The 21,420-nt window shown below is 42.5% G+C and overlaps 3 protein-coding genes across 3 annotated transcripts in view; 1 reads left to right on the plus strand and 2 right to left on the minus strand.

Annotated features, from left to right (window-relative positions):
- Positions 1–216: 216 nt before the first annotated feature.
- si:dkey-283b1.6 (uncharacterized) lies at positions 217–4,352 on the minus strand. The gene is made up of 4 exons (XM_068721090.1): positions 4,166–4,352; positions 2,596–2,676; positions 1,884–2,166; positions 217–1,720 (listed from the first exon to the last, which is right to left on the minus strand). The coding sequence occupies exons 2-4, from the start codon at positions 2,622–2,624 to the stop codon at positions 1,598–1,600; spliced, it is 435 nt and encodes a 144-aa protein (XP_068577191.1). The 5' UTR covers positions 2,625–2,676; positions 4,166–4,352; the 3' UTR covers positions 217–1,597.
- A 1,414-nt stretch (positions 4,353–5,766) lies between these two features.
- erap1b (endoplasmic reticulum aminopeptidase 1b) lies at positions 5,767–14,550 on the minus strand. Its single transcript, XM_068720919.1, has 19 exons — positions 14,183–14,550; positions 13,227–13,736; positions 12,646–12,784; positions 12,355–12,489; positions 12,103–12,223; positions 11,383–11,537; positions 11,020–11,133; positions 10,704–10,835; positions 10,372–10,503; positions 9,991–10,074; positions 9,485–9,642; positions 9,024–9,103; positions 8,709–8,892; positions 8,436–8,592; positions 7,456–7,640; positions 7,171–7,332; positions 6,917–7,057; positions 6,519–6,600; positions 5,767–6,371 (listed from the first exon to the last, which is right to left on the minus strand). The coding sequence occupies exons 2-19, from the start codon at positions 13,709–13,711 to the stop codon at positions 6,201–6,203; spliced, it is 2,817 nt and encodes a 938-aa protein (XP_068577020.1). The 5' UTR covers positions 13,712–13,736; positions 14,183–14,550; the 3' UTR covers positions 5,767–6,200.
- A 1,794-nt stretch (positions 14,551–16,344) lies between these two features.
- The window catches only part of naaladl1 (N-acetylated alpha-linked acidic dipeptidase like 1), a 38,250-nt gene continuing 33,174 nt past the window's right edge, over positions 16,345–21,420 (plus strand). Inside the window, exons 1-4 of the mRNA XM_068720901.1 lie at positions 16,345–16,713; positions 17,104–17,276; positions 18,972–19,093; positions 20,237–20,356. Of these exons, the coding sequence (XP_068577002.1) occupies positions 16,514–16,713; positions 17,104–17,276; positions 18,972–19,093; positions 20,237–20,356 (615 nt within the window). The 5' untranslated portion in view covers positions 16,345–16,513. The remainder of the gene's footprint in view (positions 16,714–17,103; positions 17,277–18,971; positions 19,094–20,236; positions 20,357–21,420) is intronic.

The following is a 21,420-nucleotide window of genomic DNA, read 5'->3' on the forward strand; positions in this document are numbered from 1 at the left end:
GCAGTGTATAATAAGAGTGTGGGTGCATAATGAAGACAAAAATGCACATGAAAGGATGTTGACATAAAACATAAACGATAATATCATTATGAACGGCTTACATTTACATAGAAATATGGTATAGTGTTAAATATATAGACATAAAGGTAGATTTAATCAGCCAATATTTCTGATTCATGTTCTTTGATATTACAGACATATCGTTGGAGTGACACAAACGTTTTGTCCTTTTATTCAGGGGTCTGTTGGTAGACCAGCTACTATATTTATATGATTCACATGTGGTCCTGAGATTTAAACATTTCTTATTTGCCATTTTCTGATTAACACAATTGATTTACAGTATAGTCATCGATTAAATCGGGACTTTGAGCAAAGTCTCCCGAAATGTCACAAAAAGCAGCTCTCTTGTTTCCAGAGCTGTTTAAACTGTCGTTTCTCACCAGTACTGAAGATATACAGCATACCTCTGACCTCTGACCTCTGACCTTAAAATGCTACTTTCAGATTTCAGGTAAATACCCTTAACATAACATTTAACATGCAATGACGTTATGACCATATTAAGATCTACAGCCAACTTTGATTACCTCAGAACAAGCTGTTGCATCGAGTCGTTCTGAACGTTGCTCCTGTTTGATTTGAATGCCTCATTCAGTCACTGAAAACAATTGCTAGATGTAAAAACAATGACTTCATTCATCCAGAGGGTCTCTGGTTTTGTCTGTCCTCAGTTCAGTGTTGTATATTCAAACACAACATATGAACTATAAAAGAACTCAGAGAGCAGCTCCCTGAGACCTGAGACAATCTTCTCAAGTTGTAATTTTGATGCAAAAAAAAATATTCAGATGTTTTTAATTAATCAGCATGTGGATCAAGATCTGCATTAAGATACACGTAGTAATAGACAGTAATCCTGAGTAGATGATAGTGTTTATGATGTATGGAGTCTCTATGAATATTTGAGTTAAGCACAATGATAAATAAGGCCCAAAAAATCAAGTGTGAACACTGAGTTATGGTCATTTCAATTGTATCATGTTGTCTATCGTCAAAATGCTATCAAATTTCATAGAGTTGCACAGAAATATATTAATACTTAATACCATATATATATATATATTGTATGTATATAACAACAACAGGATGTGGTTCTGCATTTGCACAGTGGCCCCGTCGGACTCACATTTACACCTGAATTTACACTTTATTTCATTAATACTTTTAAAGTGATTGTTGAGATCCTGCTGATTAAAAAGAAACAGACAGACATGCAAACAGACCAAAAGCACAAGCTCCTTGTTGGAGATGATGATAAGTGGGAACAAGGAAACGATGCACACCAATTCCATTTGAACAGCCACCATACATGGGAGTAAAATGTGCCTTGGTGGCTCAGAGAATGTGCTGTCCTCATGGTGCCACTTCTGCAGCTTGTATCCCCTATGTGCCATCATCACATTCATCATCACAACAATAACAATAATCTTTGAAACATTGTTTACTCCAGTGCCAGCTCACTCAAGTCCATGAGGCAGTTCAATAATGGAGACCGTCCATAACGTCAGTGGAGGCACAGTGGGATGGTCCTGGCTTATTGTTGCGACTGTGTCTGTGGCTGACCCATGTCCGTATGAGGTGGAGGTGTGATGGGATACACAGGAACGTTGTACTCGGTGTAAGCAGGGGGGGGGGGATCGTCAGGCTTCAATCCCACCTGAAATACACAGAAAGAAATGCAAAGTAAAATCTAAATAAACACACATTGAAGTCGATGCTAGGCGTTACTTTTGCAGTGAATTTAGGGTTTCAGAGACAGGAAGTGTCAATCAAAATGGGACATTTTTTTTGTCATTGAGTGCTTGTTGTTTTCGAATCACCTCGTTATAGGAAGGTGGGGGCCCACATACGGCGGCGTTGCTATATCGCGGTGGTGCGTGGAGCTCCTGGCTGTATCGAGGCACCCTGGGGTGGTCTTCGCTGTCCTGCTGTGACATGCTTCCATGGAAGGGGATGAAATATATCGGAGGAGGGCGCGCTTCCTGCTCACTGCGTCGCCACGCCTCCCTGTCTATCTGCTCCTCTCTTAAGCGACTGCACGCCCTGCAGAAGGTCGTGCAGAACATGATGGACAGGCCGAAGCCCAGGATGCCCAGGAAGATCCTTGACGAGGAGGAGGAGGAGGAGGAGGAGGAGGAGGAGGAGGAGATGGGTGAGAGGAAGATGAGTGCAGGACAGAGGGAGGTGAAGAGAAAGGGAAATGAAGGGTCTGTTTGTACCAGTGTCACACACACACACACACACACACACACACACACACTGTATATGTTGGGAGAAACCCAAGGCTAAATACAAGGCTTTATGGGCATTTACACATTTTTTTCACCTTCATCAATTGAGCAATCTCAGTTTGTGATAAAGAGCAGAGTTAGCACAATACATTTACAATACAAGTAAGAATTTAGATTTTTCAAATATCTATCTTTCAGATTTTGGATCTGTGGGACCATCAACTGAAGAAGTGAAGCCAATGTCAACACAATAAGGCTTGAATTAATCACCATAGAAACGTATAAAATAATTGTGTCTTACTCCAGAATGGGAATGCTGTCAAACGGCATTATTAGAGCTCTGCGGATGAACTCCAGAGTCAGAAACACACACACTACGAACCTGAATAGGAGACAAGCAAAACATTGTAAGTAAGCCCCGCCCTCTTTACTTCAGCCACGTCCTCTTCCACAACTTATGAACCACGTGGAAGCACGCACAAACGTGGTGGTAGCTATCACGAATTCACGCGTGTTTATCTGAAACGTATTCTTTCTGTAGCTGCCAAACTTCACAGACTTTAATCGTGCTTGTCTTGTGCTTCTCTTGCTGGGTCAACAGAAAAAACATACTTTGAACTTAAGACCCATAAATGTGTTGTCTACGACACAGTGAGCCAAGGCTGTTTTATTGCCTGCCTCTACTTGTAGGCGGAGAGATAATACATTTATAGAAGGACATCTTTCACTGGAAAACAGTTTGACCTGCAGTCACCTCATGCAGTTTACAAGCGTTCAGCCTCCCTGCGCCGGTTGGTATCATCACGCAAAGATCAGATGATTACATTTGTTCCAATTTGCTTGGAAACCTGTCAGGTGATCAACTGGAACATTGAGGCGTGAGACGACCAGAGGCATCAGCATCAAAGCGTAACACGGGATCTCATTTTAATTTGGCAGAACACTTCAGATAAACTGACTTGAGAAGATTCTCCTCTCCTTCAGCTACATAGACCCTTTAAAGGCCCAATGGATTGGCTGGTGATGTATTGTCACAGGCTGAAAAGAGGGCTGGTTCTTGGGTCATGACAAGTCGATGTCTAACAGATGAAATTATACTGATCTCTGGTTGACAATCGGTGGCATTCAGTCCCCGTATGCTGTCGCATCATATTAGTCATCAGATCTCAGCACACCCATGAATCACAAGTCAATCACTGTGCATGATTCTTATCAGACCCACCCCTCAGGAAGTGTTCCAGACAGTTTGTATGTGTCCCTATGAACCTGACTCCGAGACTAAACTTAAGCGGGTCTGCCTCAGGTACCACTACAGTTCAACCAAGTCACTGTTAACAAGCTGTAACTACTGGTAGATTTCCTCTCAAGTGAAGTGGAAATCTACAGATTCATTATTTAAAGTCTATGACAGGTTTTGATATTATCATTATTATTGATAATATTTGCTACCATTAGCACAAAGAAAGAGACCCATTTTAATCTAAATTGACTGAACTTTCACCTTTCTTCACCTAAACTGTTAGTGTGGATTAAGTCCTCAACGTGATGTTGAATCTGTATTTATAGGGAAACAAAAATCATACATAATTCCGGTGGTCTAACATTACCACACGTATATGCCGAGTAGATTATTAAACCAAACCAAGCAAACAAAAGACCACAAAAATCACCAGAGGTAGGTGAGGTCAAAATTCACAACACACGATCAGTGAGCACACTGGAACAGGGGCCAAGTCTGTAAACAGGCTACTGGCTGAACAAATAAAACGGCTCCTAATATCTTCATTTAAAATAATGACTAAATCTGATTAGTCCTCAGTCATCAGTGGATTCCATAAACGGGAAGCAGAAGTAGAAAGACAAAGTCTTACCTCCGGTCCAGAGAAGGCTCTCCTCAGGTGTACGACTGGGAGGGAAAAGTCACTGGAGCGGAGTGCAGTTTGATGAGGGGGCGGTGTGTGTGTGTGTGTGTGTGTGTGTGTGTGTGTGTGTGTGTGTGTGTGTGTGTGTGTGTGTACATGCACTGGAGTGAGCGCAAAGCCCAGCATGTATATCAGCCCCTGAAACACCCTGAGAAATGAAAGCAGTCTTTGTTACATCAACAATATGTTTAAGCTAATACACACGTTTTATGTGTGTGAATATATGCCCATATATATGAATATATTTCATTAGTTTGACGGTGTGTTTCATCAGTTTGTGCTAAAGGTCCATCAGGAGAATTTATGGCAGCATTAGACGATTTAAAGTAACAGCTACCTTTCTCCACAAGGCCTCAGCTGAGAGGCAAGTCACCTTAGAAACAGGAGTTTGAGCCGTGTGTGCGCGTGAACCCACATGTGCTCGTGCCAAAGCTGGACACACTTTGCTTAATCGAGGTTAAAGCATGAATTCATGGGACATTGATTTGGGATCAGGTTTAAAGGGGGACTCTAGCGGTTTAGCGCTGCACTTGCATGAAGTTGGGACACTTGCTAAAGACTGAGGCAGAGGCGTAAAAGTATCGACAAAACTAAGACATCCTGAGTAATAGAACCCTTTTTTTTTTTTCATACTGCATTTACCACGATGCAACTTCACACCCCATGTCTTACAAACTCCGCCCGTTTGTCAAACAGACAGTCTTCCGACCCAAGCCCAGCTGACCCCCGATGGCGTCACTGTGACATCATCGGAAGATATTTTCAGAGACTCCCCCCTGAGCAACAAGGCACATTACGCAACGGTTGTCGCAGGTCGAAGATTACTCCTCTTGACACGTTAAGTGATGTTGATGCTTTAAAATTAGTGGAGTTTTCATTTTAGAGACAAATACTCCTCGAGTTGTTCGGCCACCTGCTCACGTTTGGTTTTATATTGTGTATCTGTGTGAGTGAACAGAAGCAAACCTAGAGATGTAATCTTGTGTTTGACCTGCTGATCAGAGGGACGAGGTACAAAGGTTACAGCCACACGACTCCCAGGGCTTAACATGCAAGTGCTACCATTATCATAAAAAACAATGGAATACAATATCTGTACAATACTTTATTGTATTAACACGTTGTCCTTACAAAATAACAGAATTGCTATGAATCCTGTTCTACAAAAGATTTTACAGTTTCATCAAAAATAAGGCATGAAATGTGTTAAATAAACCAAATTTGAAACTTTTTTTGTAACAACACATTCTTTATCACGCACTTTCTGTTGTCGTGTATTTGAGAATTTTGAAAAGTTAAAAACGTTGCAAACAAAATAAAGGAGAGGTGTGGTACCTAAATATTTGAGGAAAAAAAACCCCCAACGTTCAGTGCATTTCTTTTGTGCAACATTTACTATTCGTACAACAACATGAAGTTGTTGCTTTCAGCAACGATGATGCTGCAGAAATGTAAATGAACTTCACAAAAACAGAGAGTTTACACAGGAAACACTAAATTCATCTTTGAGCATAAAAACGTGCCCCCCCCCCCCCCCCCCCCCCCCCCAAGTGATGTTACCCCCTAAAACCTTTACCACATGGAGCTTCTTTAAGGAAATCTGCAATACCGTAGATCTAGTTTAACCTGAGGAACACGCCCCCCCCCCATTGAACAACATTATGTTGTAGTTTATAGAGGTGGCAGAATGTAATTGTTTTGCAAGTCACAAATAAGTCCTAATCGTTGACACATAAGTGCCATGTCAGGCTAGTCAGGTTTGGGGTAATAATTAAGAAGATGTACTAAGATTACAACATCCAACGGTTTGTTTTTTATCTTTAAATTTAGGGAGGAGTCACTGGTGTAAAAATCAACGTTGAATTGTGTTCAAATTTGTGATTCAATCTGACTCCGAGAGACGCTTCAAATCTGGCGAGTTGCATCCCCACCTCCTGTAGTTTCCGCCTTTAGCGACATAATAACTTTTTTGTTCCCCCTGGAGCTATAAATCTTCATGCACGGCTCTGTGGCTGCGCTTTTCCAGCCAGGCCTGCAGCAGAGGAAGGTTGGCGTCCATCCAGCGGATGTTCTCCTCGATGGTCTCGTAGGCCTGCCGGATACATCTCATCTCTGAGCCCGACTCCTCAGTCAGAGAGCCAAAGAAGCTCCTCACCTGAGCACAGAGAGTAGCTAGACTTAAAAACACAACACGTTGAAGGATCTGCATTTATATATATATAGAGCCAGGTCATTGGGGCAACGGCACACACCTTCTACAGACAGATATATAAGTAACGGAAGCCCAGAAGCATGGCCTTACCTCATCTAACATCTCCCTGGTAGAGTACTGGTTGGTCACCTCAATCACCATGTGGGATATGGTGCTGGAGCCCAAGTCGAACCTACGGCATCGAAGCAAACAGAGACAGAGTTCAAAGTTTAGAACACACAACTACAAGACAAACAAAAACGATGTATTCTAAGGCTCTACAGATTCAAACTACAATACCAACAAAAGCCAACATATGGAGTTTAAAAAACAAAAACTTTGTATTGACTATTTATATCATGTAAAATGACAGGCCAGCAAAAAATACTTCATTGTAAACTGCAGCTTTAAGAATGATTTGATATATATTAGAATATTCTTAGATTACACATAGTTGCAAAGCTTAGAGAGGCATGTATGTATAGTGTGTGCATGACAGGCGGACTGACTTCTTGATTAAAGTGTGCCAGTTGGCTCGGAGGAAGTCCCAGGCCAGTTTGTAGCCACGGGGGTTCTTGCTGACAGAGATGACCACGCCCGGGAGGTCGTGAGTCTTCATCACCTCCCCGTGGAGGCTCTGCTCCATCATCCTGGGGACCGAGATAAGAGTAAAGGAACACAGACGGAGACAGGAGGGAGCAGAGAGGAAGAGGGCTGGAGCATACACAGAAAAGGGGAACGAAGTGCGATGTGATGTACGCACCACTTGAGCTTGTCCTGCAGTGAGCTGATGGTCATTGCGGACTTCATGCGGCTCTTTACAGACGTTTGCAGCGAGCGGCGGTACTCCTCAAACAGGAAGTCCCACCCCTCTGGTGTTCGAGCCCCGATCAAAAACACAGCCATGGTGATGTCAACAGGGAGGCTGAAACAGGGAAGACGTGAATTTGAATCTACAAGAGCAGCTCAGCTCGGAACACAGTCGGTGTTCGTGAGGAAGAATCGTTTCTGAAGGAAACAGCTGATGTGCTATTTGATGACCGCTCACCTCATGGTGCCGTTAGACTCCCTCCAGCTGTTAAAGAGCTGGGTGGCCTTCGTCACACAAGGAGCGTGGTTCCTGACGCAGGCGAACAGCAGCAGGTAGCTCCTCAGCATTCGCTCAGACACTGATCCTGAGTCAGTCCACTCCTGCCGATCAATCAGCCCCCGGAACAGATCGACAATGTGGTCCTGAAAAAAAAACACATGCAGTCAGTATATAGTCTAGTTTTAATATTGATTATGGCATTTATGAATCACAAATGTGACTGTGAATTTTGTGAATTGAATACATGTGGTTGTATTTGACTGTGGGTTAGACCAATCAAGTACCATGAGTTTAAGATCTGTTAACTCGTGAATGTCACTTTATTTAGGACATATTACAGACAAAATGGTAGATGAATTAATCAAAGATATGATGGAAGCAAATGTCAGATTCAGCCCTACATCAGTCCTTAAACATTTTATATTAAAAGGCAAACTATAATCATTTCAAGAGAAAACAACGTCAGTTTCAGCCGTGTGTTTCTTGGACTTGTGTTGCATTCTGGGAGGAAATTCACTTCGTTTGAACTCAAGAGGAGCTACAAGGAGCACTCTGCTTATTTTTCAGGCTTTTCTAGAGCTTATGCAAGGAACCATGACTCAGTGTGTATCATGTTCTAGCTACACAGAAGCACTGGCAGTTTAAAACCGCAAGCTAGTAAACATGGATGCAAACAATACAGTATTTAAAATACCTAAAAAGTATTACCTTTGCAAATGTCATGTAAGGACTGAAATACATGCAACATGTTTGACCTCAAGGATACACACATTGAATTTGAATGAGTAACACAGAATGTAAACTTGTGTAACTCCACAGGGCATCTTTCAATGGAAGGAGACATTTCTTTGTCTTGGTTTCTCTGACCTCGAGGCTTACAGTAAGTAAGCCTTGTTTTAATGGACATTTTGGATTCATCACTGCTGCCTTTAACCAACCTTCATCTGGTTCTCCAGGGCAGCCATGTCTCTCTTCTCCATCAGTTTGTAGAGAGGTACGAGCTCACTGAAGCCCTGAGTCACAGCCATGATCTCAGTCTCCCTGGACAGGTACAGAGACAGCTCCAGAGCCGTGTCCAGCCCCACCGTCCCTGTACTGCAAACACACAGGAAAGGCTTCAGTTTTAAGAAGAAAGCATTTCATTTTCGGTTACGTCTGAATTCACACGACGGAGGATAAGCAGCGGGTTGTCATCCGATCTGTAAACAGACCTGACCAGCTGGAAGATGTTGTGGATGAGGCTGGCGCGATCGTTGCTGCTCAGGGCCGTGTGACTGTGTTTCAGCAGTTTGATGAGGGAGTTCCACCCTTCGCCTGCGTAGTGGACCATGTAGTAGCCGCTCATGTCCACGTTGAACTTCACCCAGTCCGCCTCCTCCGGCAGGTACAGGACGTCTGCATGGAGGAGGAGTAAAGACAAGCTTTGAAGAGAAGAGGACTCGTAGCATTAACATGCTATGAACGATATTTGGATAAAGGACAGAAATATAGCAATATGAAAATCAGGGTCATCGCAACACACTCACCGGTCTTTGACCTAAGCAGGAAGCGGTGGACGGTGCTGGAGGCACTGGTCATGTAGGTCAGTGGGATCTGCCACAGGAATCTAGCAACACACAATGATCATTTTAGAAAAAATCTTGACTAAAATGTAACAATTACTGAAAATATATAGGGGTAAAGATGACACACTTCACGTCATCGCATGCTTCAAAAAGCTTCACGATTACGCTACATCCCAAAAGGAGTTCTTTCAAAAATGCAGTTTGCTTTTTTTGGAAGTCAATAGTTCCATGATATAGCGATTCGGCAACAAATTGATGGATTTTTGCATTTGAACTATTTGAAAAGTCCTTTCTTCGTCACAATCTGCTGGTAGTGTAGAGACAGACACAGTGGCTGTAAACTACTGACGCAGGAAGAGAAGCTTGACTGACGCTGTGCCCCGGCACTCTCAACCTTCATTTTGACTGATCTGACGTTTTACCCTTCAGCGAGGGAGGGGTCGTCTGTCTTCAGGTAGCGCTCCTGACTGAGCCTGACCTCCCGCCCTCTGACCTCCACGGTGACCAGAGGGAAGCCCTCCTGCAGCGTCCAGGTGTCCATGATGGCCCTGACATCCAGCTCATCACCGGAGTACCATTTCTGCACACACACACACACACACACACACACACACACACACACACACACACACACACACACGTAGATACACAATAAATGACTATACATCATAAACAGTGACATATTTATGGAACAGCTACATGAGAGTGCTATAGAAACAATTTTGAAATACAAAATGTGTGTAGTCAGCAGCAAAGTGTCATGTATATTGAATATAAAAAAAGATTTCTGCTGAGAACCCTAAATATTGCATGCGTGAAATTCCACTTTGAATAATAATGCTTGCTGAGCTTAATGTAATTATAATGACAGAATCAGTAAGAGTGCTTTGTTGAACCTGGTTCTTGCTACAAAGCATGAAGAACGTACAGAAGCTCCAGACTGGACGTCGCGCTTGGAGCAGAATTCTTTGTGTTTAATTCGGCCTTCGTCCAGATCATCGGAGTTGCAGATCTGATGGGGAAGAGCAGAAAGCTTCAGCAGAGAGTCGTAACGGCGCCAACGTGAGCCAACGTGAGCCAACGTGAGCCAACGTGAGCCAACGTGAGCCGACACATTCAGCCTCCGATCCCAAACACACCGGGTCCCAAATGACACGTCGACAACCGTACTACTGATACTTCAGGGTTACATGAGCAGCTTATTTTAAGCATCCCTCAACTACTTACCCATAGTATACTCACACACACACACACACACACACACACACACACACACACACACACACACACACACACACACATTACTCACATCAGTCAGGCTCTCCCACAGGTGGCTGTTGACTGTGTTTTGGTAGCTGTAGCGCTTGAGGTATCGGATGATGCCAATCTCAAAAGCCTCAGGAGTCAGGAAGTCCCGCAGCATATTCAGAATACATGCTCCCTGGAAAAAGAAATTCAAATTTAAATACTTTCTATTGCGTGATTAAGTACTTTTATATGTTATTATATACCTGAATATTGATGTTTTGTTTCGACCGCACAGTTTGGGGATAACTTATTCATGCAAATGATGATTTCATGCCTGGATAATTGTTTGCACAGTTCCAACGTGGTTGGTCCTCTGACAGACTAAAGGCTGACCTTGTCATACGAAACGTCGTCGAACATCTCCTGGATCTGAGTGGGGTTTTCCACGTCGGTGGAGACTGGGTGGGATGAGCTGAGGGAGTCGACCTCCATGGCCTCAAAACATTTCCCTAAGAAGACGTCACCCTGGGAGAAAGAGAGGAGACGAGTCAGAGAGGAAAAAGAAGTTCAAAACATTCCACAAATACCGTGGCCATGTCTATCAAAAATCTGATGACATGAGAGTCATTCAGCTAAAGCACTGAACACTGTTCAATCGGTATCTTCCTTTAGGAACAGAACTTGAAGACACAGTCCCCTCGGCTCTCACCACTTGCAGCTCTGGGTAGGTGATGTCGAGAGAAATGAACTCCATGAACTTGGCGAAACCCTCATTGAGCCACAGGTCATTCCACCACTCCATCGTCACCAGGTTCCCAAACCACTGGACACACGAGGAACAACACGTGTCAATTTCATGTGCAACACCAGTATTAAACAGACAAATGCATCTCTAGCTTTAGACGTGGAACTACTGAACACGCCGAGTCTCGTAGCGCGACGCAGCGGCTTCCAAACTGCAATCACGCCATTATTAAAGCGAGGCGGTTTTTCCGTGTAACTTCCCAAACCTTGGCAGCTTTGTACAAGAATGAAGAACTGTGACACCGGTTAGTTACTGCAGGCCAGCTACCTGGTGGGCGAGCTCATGGGCGATGACCTTGGTGATGCCCAGTTTATCCGAAGCGGAGGACTTGTCAGGGTCAAAGAGGAGGCCCGTCTCTCTGTAGGTGGTCAGCCCCCAGTTCTCCATCGCACCTGACTGGAAGTCAGGGATCGCAGCCAGGTCTGCAGGGCACAACATCAAGCACATGAAAGCAACTACATAATGGTGCATTCATGGCGGTATAGTCTAATGAGCCTGCATGTGACGAAGAAAGGGGGGGGGGGGCAAATCTGAATGGCTTGTTGAATCACATGTTTTCTGACAAAAACATGGCTGGGTACCCAAATGTATGTGCACAAGCACGTTGTTTAAAATCATGTGTCTTTAAATATATTACATTGAATGTTCCTTTTTGAAATATGTGTACTTTCCTACATCTTCCTAGTTGATTCAAGAGCGGACACAGAGCACTTGAGCTGTTAAATGCCAAAAATGTAAAGGATTAAAGGACGTCACACGAGACATGAGATAAGATGTGAATCTGTGAGTCTGTACAAAGGGCAAACTGTGCCACTGTGCAAACAACCGACTTCCACAGACAAGTGAGAGACCACAAACAGACATCTTCTTTTGACACACTGTTTTCAATGGTGAGCAGAGAGTGAGAGGTGGTCCTTTAAGCTGATTCTACTAAATAAGTACAACATGAAACCCTGACTAGCTCAGTTTTACAAAGTAAATACTGACCCTGTTTGGGAAGCGGGTAAGGAATATCAAAATAGTCGTCGTAGAAATCCAGCAGCTTCACAGCAGCGTCCAGCGCAAAGGCCGTCTGGTCAATCTTCTCAGGTACGGCGTAGACGGAGATCTAAAGGTCGTCACAGAATGTTTGGTACGAGACATTTTAAAACGTATACTGCCGAACGTGTCTCTCCAAAATACTGCACATTTAAAAAAGGTTGTGAGAGAGAACTCAACGATGGCCTTCGTCCGCCTCACCTTGACACCGTGCTGGGTGGTCTTGCTCACAGACAGGAAGTCAGACACGATGTAGGCCACCAGGTAAGTACTCATTTTTACAGTGGTGTCGAAGTGATCCTCAAGCAAACCGCCCAGCAGCTCCACAGTTTTCACCTGAGGAACACCGGTGTGTAGAGGCAGAAATGGAGAAGAGAGAGAGAGAGAGAGAGAGAGAGAGAGAGAGAGAGAGAGAGTACGGTGAATAAGTATATTTTTCAAAATTGTAATGCTTCTTTACTGTGTTTATTATTTACTTAATTTCATGTGTACCTTGGGCATGTTGGATATGGCGATGTGGCGCGGCTCTCGAATGATCCGTATGGTGAAGTTGGCTTTGAAGGCGGGCTCATCGAAACAGGGGAAGGCTGCCCGAGCAAAGGTGGCTTCAAATTGCGTGGATGCCACGACCCTAACAATGCAAATAAAAATATGTTCTAGCATGCTTTAAGACGATTAAAGGATAATTAAAGCTGCTGGATGGAGCATTTTCTAAATCAATTCATTACAAAAAAAGTTGTACTTTGGTAGAATTACCTTCATTAAGATTACTGATAAGCTCTGTCTCATACTAGTGATGCTGTTGTTAGTGCTGTTTTTCAAATTAAGACTACATTTCCCATCAACCCTTGTGTTTCCAGTTGCATATCTGTCTGGACAAACGGCTTCATCACATCAGCCGTATCCCGTAATATCCAGTAAAAAGCTGCCCATCGCGCGGTCACTTATGGTCTTGATTTGATGCGTTTACTTTTATAACCCAAATGAATGTGCTGCTGATTCAGCGATGTTCAAATGCTAACATACGGCTCCTTTAATAGTGACGTAGAAGAATAAGTTCTTCATGCTCTTACCGGACTTCCCCACTGCTGGTGCGGTAGGTGCTCTTGTAGAAACCATGGAAGCTGTCAGAGAAGTTGGCAGCAAACTCCAGCTGAACTTCATACCTCCTACCTTTGCTCAGCACCGAGTCCGACAGCAGGGCGAGCTGATGGAAACGAGGACACTCCAACACCCGGAGAGGCCTCGCGCCTTCAGGTGCAAGGAGCCGCACATTGGATATCCGCATCTGCTTGGCGTGGAGAACGATGGTGCTGGTGTCCTCGTGCACATCCAGCTGGATGCGAACCACTCCCGTGAAGTCGAGGGTGGTCAGGTTGGGGTGGATGCTCAGGTCGTAGTGGAAGGGGTAGATGGTTTTAGGAAGCCTCATGCGGTCCCAGGGGAATGGCTGGCCGTTGGTGGCCAAGGGGGCATCCTTGGCTTGGTTTGGTAGCTGTGCTCCTGAGGAGGGAGGAAAGGAAACGAACAGCAGCAGCAGGAGAGGTGCTGCCAACATGGTGACAGGCAGGAAGTCCTCTCACCTGTAATAGAAATATCATAAAAACGTATTATGTTCAGAGGTACTATATGCATTTTCAAATTGTATTTAAATAACAAATCGTACTTTCTAAGGACCTGTGGACACTGACAGGCTAGTTCTCAGTGAACAACCAGGAAGTCATTGTCCATTGACAGACTTAGCATTCTTAAGTGTCACATTCTTATCATCTATCTGACTTTTCGAAAAACTCACACTTGCTGCATAGTTAATATTACTGCTGCGCACACAAACAGTGAATGGTGATTACGCACAACCATGACTGGACTGGAAGCGCAACACTTTCGATATCACAAACACCTCCATTCATTTAAGGCCACGAGTCCCTATCGAAATAAACCACCTGACTTCACTAGAAACGGGGGCTGTTGCATCGTCTATTATACTATTCATAATTTGAGTAAAGTATGTAAATACACGTCTGCTTACCGTGTCTTCTTCAGCACGCAGTAGTAGCCGAGCACGTATAAAGTAATTCAAGAGTGAAAGTGAAACAGGTGGAGGAATTGCATTCTGGGAGAGAACCGCAGGAAACGTCCACTCTGTCGGTGAGATGTGGTTCAGTGTGCTGCAGCTGTGGTGACATGAGTTCACGTTCTACATGTTTGTATTTCAGTACGTCTTTTCATCTCTGCAGCTTCTTCTCCTTCCACTCCACGAAGTACGAGTTAAAAATGCACCACACGTTTCACCATGTAAGCTACCAAGCAACGGTCAACCGAAAGTAGCATCACTGTGTCACTCCGTCATGGTTATTAAAAGGGCGCATGAACTATTGTGACCATATGTTACAGTAGGAAATAGAAGGAAACGTCTAACAGGAAGTTCCGTGTCGTTGTGCTCTGCGATAATCTTTTTCACCACCAGAGGGTGCCATTGCTTTGATGAACGGTCATGTTTCGTTTGGCTTCCAGTAATTCTATGTCTGGTGATAGTCCCTCAATTCTAAATACATGTTATGGAACTGACTGAAATGATTTGAGTTGAGCTGAATTGACCGAACTGTCGGATGTATTCTTTCTTTAACTGTCCCATTATCGGCAGTGAGCATCAGTGAAACACACACCGTCAATGATACACTATCTACTCTGTATCCAAAGCATATTTACTGACTGATAACTAAAACAGTTATAAAAGTGTATATATGTGAAAACAATTTTTTGTTTTAAATAAGCAACTCTCCCGGCTTTGAAAGAACCCTTTTCTTTCCTCAAACCCTGAAGCCAGGTCACATGATATGGAACTTGTATTAAAGATACAAGCGGATCGTTTGAGAATTACATTTACATGGTGAAGCCCATCATGACATATTGAAAAAAAAACACAATTTAATTACATTTTACAATACATTTACAAAAGAATGTGAGTTAAAAAGGTTCAATTTGAATACATGACAACATAGAAAGCTATAAAACCCATATTGCTGAACATAGAAGCGCTATAGATCCATGAATTATCCAGTAACGGCCTATATTGTTGAATTTTATCATCCGACCTGATTTGGGAGGATTGAAAAGATATCACTCCCCCCAACAGGAGGTCATTTGGATGTTTTACTTTCCAGGAGGGAACACTATTGGATCCATCGTCTCTCACGATGGGGCGTGGCTTATTTAACAAATCAGTGCCTGTGTCTTATCATTGTTGCTCTCGAAGAAGACCTGACGCCCGAAACGTTATCGCACTAAAATAAATGCATATGGAGCCAGAGTGTGAGACACTTCTTTCCTACTTTCATAATAAAACTAACAACATCTTACATTAACAAATGTGTAGTCAACTGGAATTGCTGATGAGTGTCATTACTCGTTTTACATAGTGCTGTGACATTTTAAGAAAATATAAAATGAAATACATTGACCATTTAACTTCATGCATATGATCTGTTATTGTCACATAGGTTGAATATAAGTAATATGCCACCCATACAGATTATGTGTATGTGGTACATACAGAATAAAACAGATGTGCCATTATGCCCTTAGACTCACAAGAGCCATGGAGAACTAAAGCAACTCAATGACCTTATTTTAGTATTTATAGACACAGACAAGACAGTGTAGTTATGTTGCAAACTTGCCCGAAAGATTTGAAACAAGACCATGTTGCTAAGCCTTTTCATGACATAATTGTACATCAAATATTTTTTGAACTTAATGTTTTTATTGATAGTGTAAATGTACCTTGTTTAATTTGCTATGTTTAAGTGGATAAACGATTTACTATTGATTGAATCGAGAGCAGCTAAGAGACAATTCAATTGACAGTATCTGCTGTTTTGCACTGAATTCAGTTAAATCTGAACCACACAGCTTTGTTAAAACATGTTAATCTGTACTTGATCCTTTTGTCATGGGCCACTTTTGCATAAAAGTCTAGCGATCGCTTTTCAAATTATTATCTAATTTAAGAAACTGGTGAGAATTTAAAGTTTCAAATGATGCACTGCTGAAAATCAACTAAAATCTGAATATGTGTAGCACACTCAGAGTTCTCACACACATCCACAAAGGGATAAAGTCCATCCCATCTGCAAACATTAATGAGTAAACTTTACAGTCTTTCTTCTTATGGGAGGTCACTTCAGCAGCTGCTCTGGTTTTGCAGTGATCATTTGGGAGTCAGATGTGAGGATTTTTTTCTTACACAAGCAACACCACAACATTCCTGAAGTTTGGAGAAAGCTCAGCGTCTGGCACACAATTCAGGTTCAAAGAAGGGAGAACTACTTTCTTTGAAGACTTAGTTCCTGGGGGCAGAATGATAAAGCAAGTGTTGATTGGGATTCTGTGTGGTGCTGTCGTACTGACAGTGGGTGTCCTAATCGGCCACTATGGCATCACTAAGAGCAACGGCTCCGCACCGTCCTGGGTGAATGATGTGGCGAAGGATGTGGACGAGAGCCTCATTGAAATGTTTTTGTCCGAGGTGGACAACAAACAGATTCAGGAAAACCTCCGGTGAGTTGGTGAATGATCACATTGATGCAAATTTTGTCAACAGAAAGTCAAAGCAAAAGGGTAAGGGTAACAAAAAGAAGTGGTTTTACAAAGATTTCAACATATATTCAAGCAGCTTTTGCTATTTGGTTTTCACGTTGAAATTCAGTCTGAAAAAAACCCCAGCTGAAGACTCAGACATTCTTGAGGTCATGGGATTCATTTAGCATCAGGACGTTTTTCCCTACAATACTTTAGCATATTCCTAAAGGTTTTTCAAGAAACAACAGGTCATTCGATCCCTTTGTGGTCTCAGCTTGAAGTTTCTCATGGTCCTTTCAGGTTTTAGACAGTGAATTATCCAAAACATTACAGGAGCAAACCTTTCTTTATGTTCATCCACCACCACAGGGAGTTGACCAAAGTGCCCCATATGGCCACCACAGCTGGAGACGAGCAGACAGTGCAGTTCATGCTGAAGAGATGGCAGGATCCCGAAACGGGTCTGGACCAGGCCTGGAGAGAGGAGTACATGGTCTACCTGTCTTTCCCTGACCCTAAGAAACCCAACAAGGTCACTGTGGGTGAGTCATTAAAACATCAAAGCATTCACCTTTATTAGTTTCTTTCTCTTTTTTAAAAGATTAACCTTTTCAATGCAAATCCATTTTGAAATGTTACTCCTCATGCACACTTTCAGCTACAGACTTTATTTAAATGGCTTACAAGAACTTTGAACTATTCGAATATTCGTCAGCTTTTTGATAACTAGCAGGGACGTGTGGTCAGGGGAGGCTGTCATCATGAAAAGTAAAAAACAAATAATGCTAAAATAAAATACATATTAATATTTATCTACTGATCTGTGCTATAAATGTAATTTCTGTATGATTCCAATAATTTCAAGCATTTTTATAATCAAAATCGGTGAATTATCTCATGTCCTGTTCAAACAGAGGAGACAGTGAGGTGAGGCAGTGACCAGCTGTTCCTCACCTCACTGTGAATCATCACTAACTGGGTTGAGCCTTTTTCTGTCTCATTGTTTGTCACCACTGTAATATCTGTAGACTCTTTTATTATATGTCCTTTCTTTACATAGAATAGATAATGTATTTCACGTGTGTGTAGAACATATTTAGTGTTGCTGATCTGACATTAAACCGCAGTGAAAAAACACAGAGAGGCTAACAGTACCTCTGCCTCACTGAAGAGGGCGTGCGAGAGCCCCTGTGTCGGGTTCATGCTTGTTCTGTCGTTGCTCTTCTTCTACACTTCTTTTCTTCTTTTACACTTCTCTTCTTCTTATATTTTGCTTTGACCACAAACATGTAAGATTCTATATCCAAGCTTAAAAATGTCTAAAAAAAAACAAGGACATATGAACAAATTAACAGTAATTCAACGTCAGACAGGTAAAGTAACCTTTCATGTGTTTGTTGTTCTCTTTATACATCCGGGGTTGTTACGCAGATTGTCTCACGATTTTCGCGGGCTCCGCTTCTGAAACGCTTCCGGTGGAATCAAATATGTACCTTACTTATGTGTGTGTAAAGAATGCTGATATGAAAAACAACCAGTAGTCAATGTGCAAGCTGCCAATTGAATGGTGATTTAAGCTTCTCTATTGGGTTCATATATTTGTAAATCTGACTTATGTAGTGTCACGAACCTCACCGCACGTCACTGATAACTAGAGTTATTGCATTTACACAGATATGTTCAGAGTTTATAATGGGTGTGTATTGCACTGCATAGAATGTGTGACATCGCAGAGTGGAGAAATTCAAATCTTCTGGGGAAAAAACCCCCCAAATAACTTAAAATTCCCACAATTATCACCATACATAATTTGTGGTGAGAAGATAGGACACAGTGTGCTGGTCACACACACATTACAGGAACTCCAAGCAACTGCCCTATAGTCACACACATCTTCAGGCTTCTCTTGAATTATTTTAGAATGTTTCAAACCGTACAATGCTCGACATCTTTCGTACATTTTTGGTATTTTTAAGCTTACTAAAACACCGCAGTTAGAATCTAGCAAGACTAGAACATTTGAACGTCTGGGTCTTTTACACAGCAGCCGTTAAGTAACATTACATTCCATACCTAGTCCAACTTTACCGTAACTAATCTCAAAAGGTCGATAGGTTGAGAGGTTTTGACTACATTTCTGTGGTGTCTAACATTGAGGAGGTCTTCATTCTGCTGGTGACCCACTGAGTTTCACTTACTGTACTGGCAGAGCATTTACCATGAGTTGTTCATTTCAGTGAGCTCCTCTGATACTGTGCTGTACACTGCGAGAGAAAAAGAGAAAAGTTATACAACGGACCAAGATGACCCTGAGGTGGTTCAGCCATACGCTGCATACTCCCCTGCTGGACAGCCGAAGGTAAAGAGCTACACCCCGTGTATCTGACATTCTGTTTAAAGATCCCTTAAAGATCCCTGATCCCTCAGTATGTCTAAAGTAGCTGCTTTGTTGTTATTAACTGGTTAGCACCAAGCAGAGCTGACCAAGTCCTGGCATATAGGCATGTAAATCATGAAAATACCTATATAAAATATAAATTCACTTACAATCACTCCAAATGATTCAAGAGGTTGAGGCTTTATTGTTTTTATGCTGGTGCACCAATCTCCTACAGTGAATGTTTTAATGGGACGAATAGAAAAGTCCCCAGTATATGTACCAATGCTGCCTGGGGGTCCTGTTGTACAATTCAATAATCTGTCAGGAAAGTATTTTATTACACAGATAAATTATATGGATGAACAGATGGATGGTCAGATAAAACTATAGACATGTGTTTATGGGACTTCCACTTTAACTGAGGCGTACATCATTTCAGGGAAGTAACTTATTATAAAAATCACATGATTGTCACATCCCTGGCTCACACACAACAATCGCTCTGACAGAAGGCAGATAAGAGACATTTATCTTGATGCAAAGTTAAGTGATGGTGCAACACATGTAGATCTGGAGCTTGGGGGAAGGTTTCTATACAAACCTTAAAAAAGGGAAAGAGGGAAAAGCATAAGAGAAATAAAAACTTGGAGTAATTGTTTTTAGTCAAAGTCAGATATGACTTTACAAGTGCTACTAAACTGCATTTCCTATCAGATATAGCATCATCAAAGCTAAAACCTTTTTAAAGTACTGATAACATTTACGATGTACTGCGTTGATAAGCTAACAAGAGCCCAACTGTTGAGAGTGACAAAGACTGGTTGTTTCTATCTGTGACCATCTATTTTAGGAGAAGAGGGGGCCATAAAAAGACTTGTAATGAAAGAAGAGGCAGTGATGAGGAATAAAATAAAGTCTTCTGTTAGTCAGTATTATACAACTGTCTGTCAGCATTATATTTGGAATAACAGTAATAAGAGTTCAGTAAAAATGACTTTCAGGAAGTTGCGTGCTGTGAGGATCTGAACTTGTGTCATGAAAAGATCACTTAATCCTGGCATCACTTCGCACATCACTTGCATTGCTTCTAATGACCAATTGTTTTTTTCCTGATGGTTTTAGGGGAAACTGGTGTACGCCAACCAGGGGAAACCAAGTGACTACGAGCTGTTGAGCGATACAGTGGACCTGAGAGGGACCATCGCAATCACCAGATATGGCGGAGCAGGAAGAGCTGCTAAAGTGAGTGACTTATTCTCCTTTTTCATGTTTGGTCGCGTTTTATAAAGACAAGCAGAGACAATCACTGTTTTTTAAACAATGTTTTTTTTGTTTTTAAATGCATACTTTAATTTTATGTTTTAGATTTTATTTTATGTCTCTGTAAACAAAGCTAACAATGACTCCAAACGAAGAAGCAAATGCAACAGCCTCAGATTATCTGTGTAATGAAATCCTGCAAGTAAATTGTCAAACTTTTAAGCCATCCAGCTATTTTCATCCACTTATTTCGGATCGGGGTTGCGGGCAGCAGGCTAAGTATTCCAGGTGTCCCTCTCCCCAGCAACGTTTTCCAGCTCTTCCTTGAGAACCCTGAGGTGTTCCCAGCTCAGCCCCTTCTTCACCACAACGGTCCAGTACAACACACGCGTCACCGCTGCACCAAAATGTCTATCTCATGCTCTGTTTACCCTCACTCTTGAACAAGACCACGAGATGCTTGAGCTCCCTCACTTCGGGCAGTGACTCACTCCCAAACCCGGTGGGAGCAATCCACCGTTTTCCTCAGCACCCTCAGATAGGTGCTTCCTCTCGTCCCGACCGGCTGCTTCCCACTGGGGTGGTTTGCATGCTGAAGTTCACAGTCTGAAGGAGCCAACAGAATCACATCGTCGCAATTCTGGGGTCCACAAACTTTGCTGACAAATTGCTGACAAAGGCACAACCCTGGTGGAAGCCAACAAAACACATGAAGACTGTATGAGCAAACTCCCACAAAGAGCTGGTCCACTACTCACTGCCGGGACGGAATCTGCATTGCTCCTCCGTCAGTATTTAGCCGATTCACATTAACTTAAGTCAAATATTCAATTTGGTACAACTTGTTTTATGTTCCTGTCAAGTGGAGCACATTGTAAGATAGTGTATAAGAAAATAACTCTTACTTCCCTCACTCAATGTCCGCCAAATTGTTTAGGGAAATTTACTCTTAATAAAATATAATACACAAATGAACAGAGAGTGGTCTGAGTTTTGCTGCAATAAACAGGGTTCACATTTGCAAATGCGTATCTCTCACCTTGCCA

This window comes from Cebidichthys violaceus, unplaced genomic scaffold (genome assembly GCF_023349555.1).
Source record: "Cebidichthys violaceus isolate CVI_PGR_0920_01 unplaced genomic scaffold, fCebVio1.0.p SCAF_26, whole genome shotgun sequence".
Classification (NCBI taxonomy): domain Eukaryota; kingdom Metazoa; phylum Chordata; class Actinopteri; order Perciformes; family Stichaeidae; genus Cebidichthys; species Cebidichthys violaceus.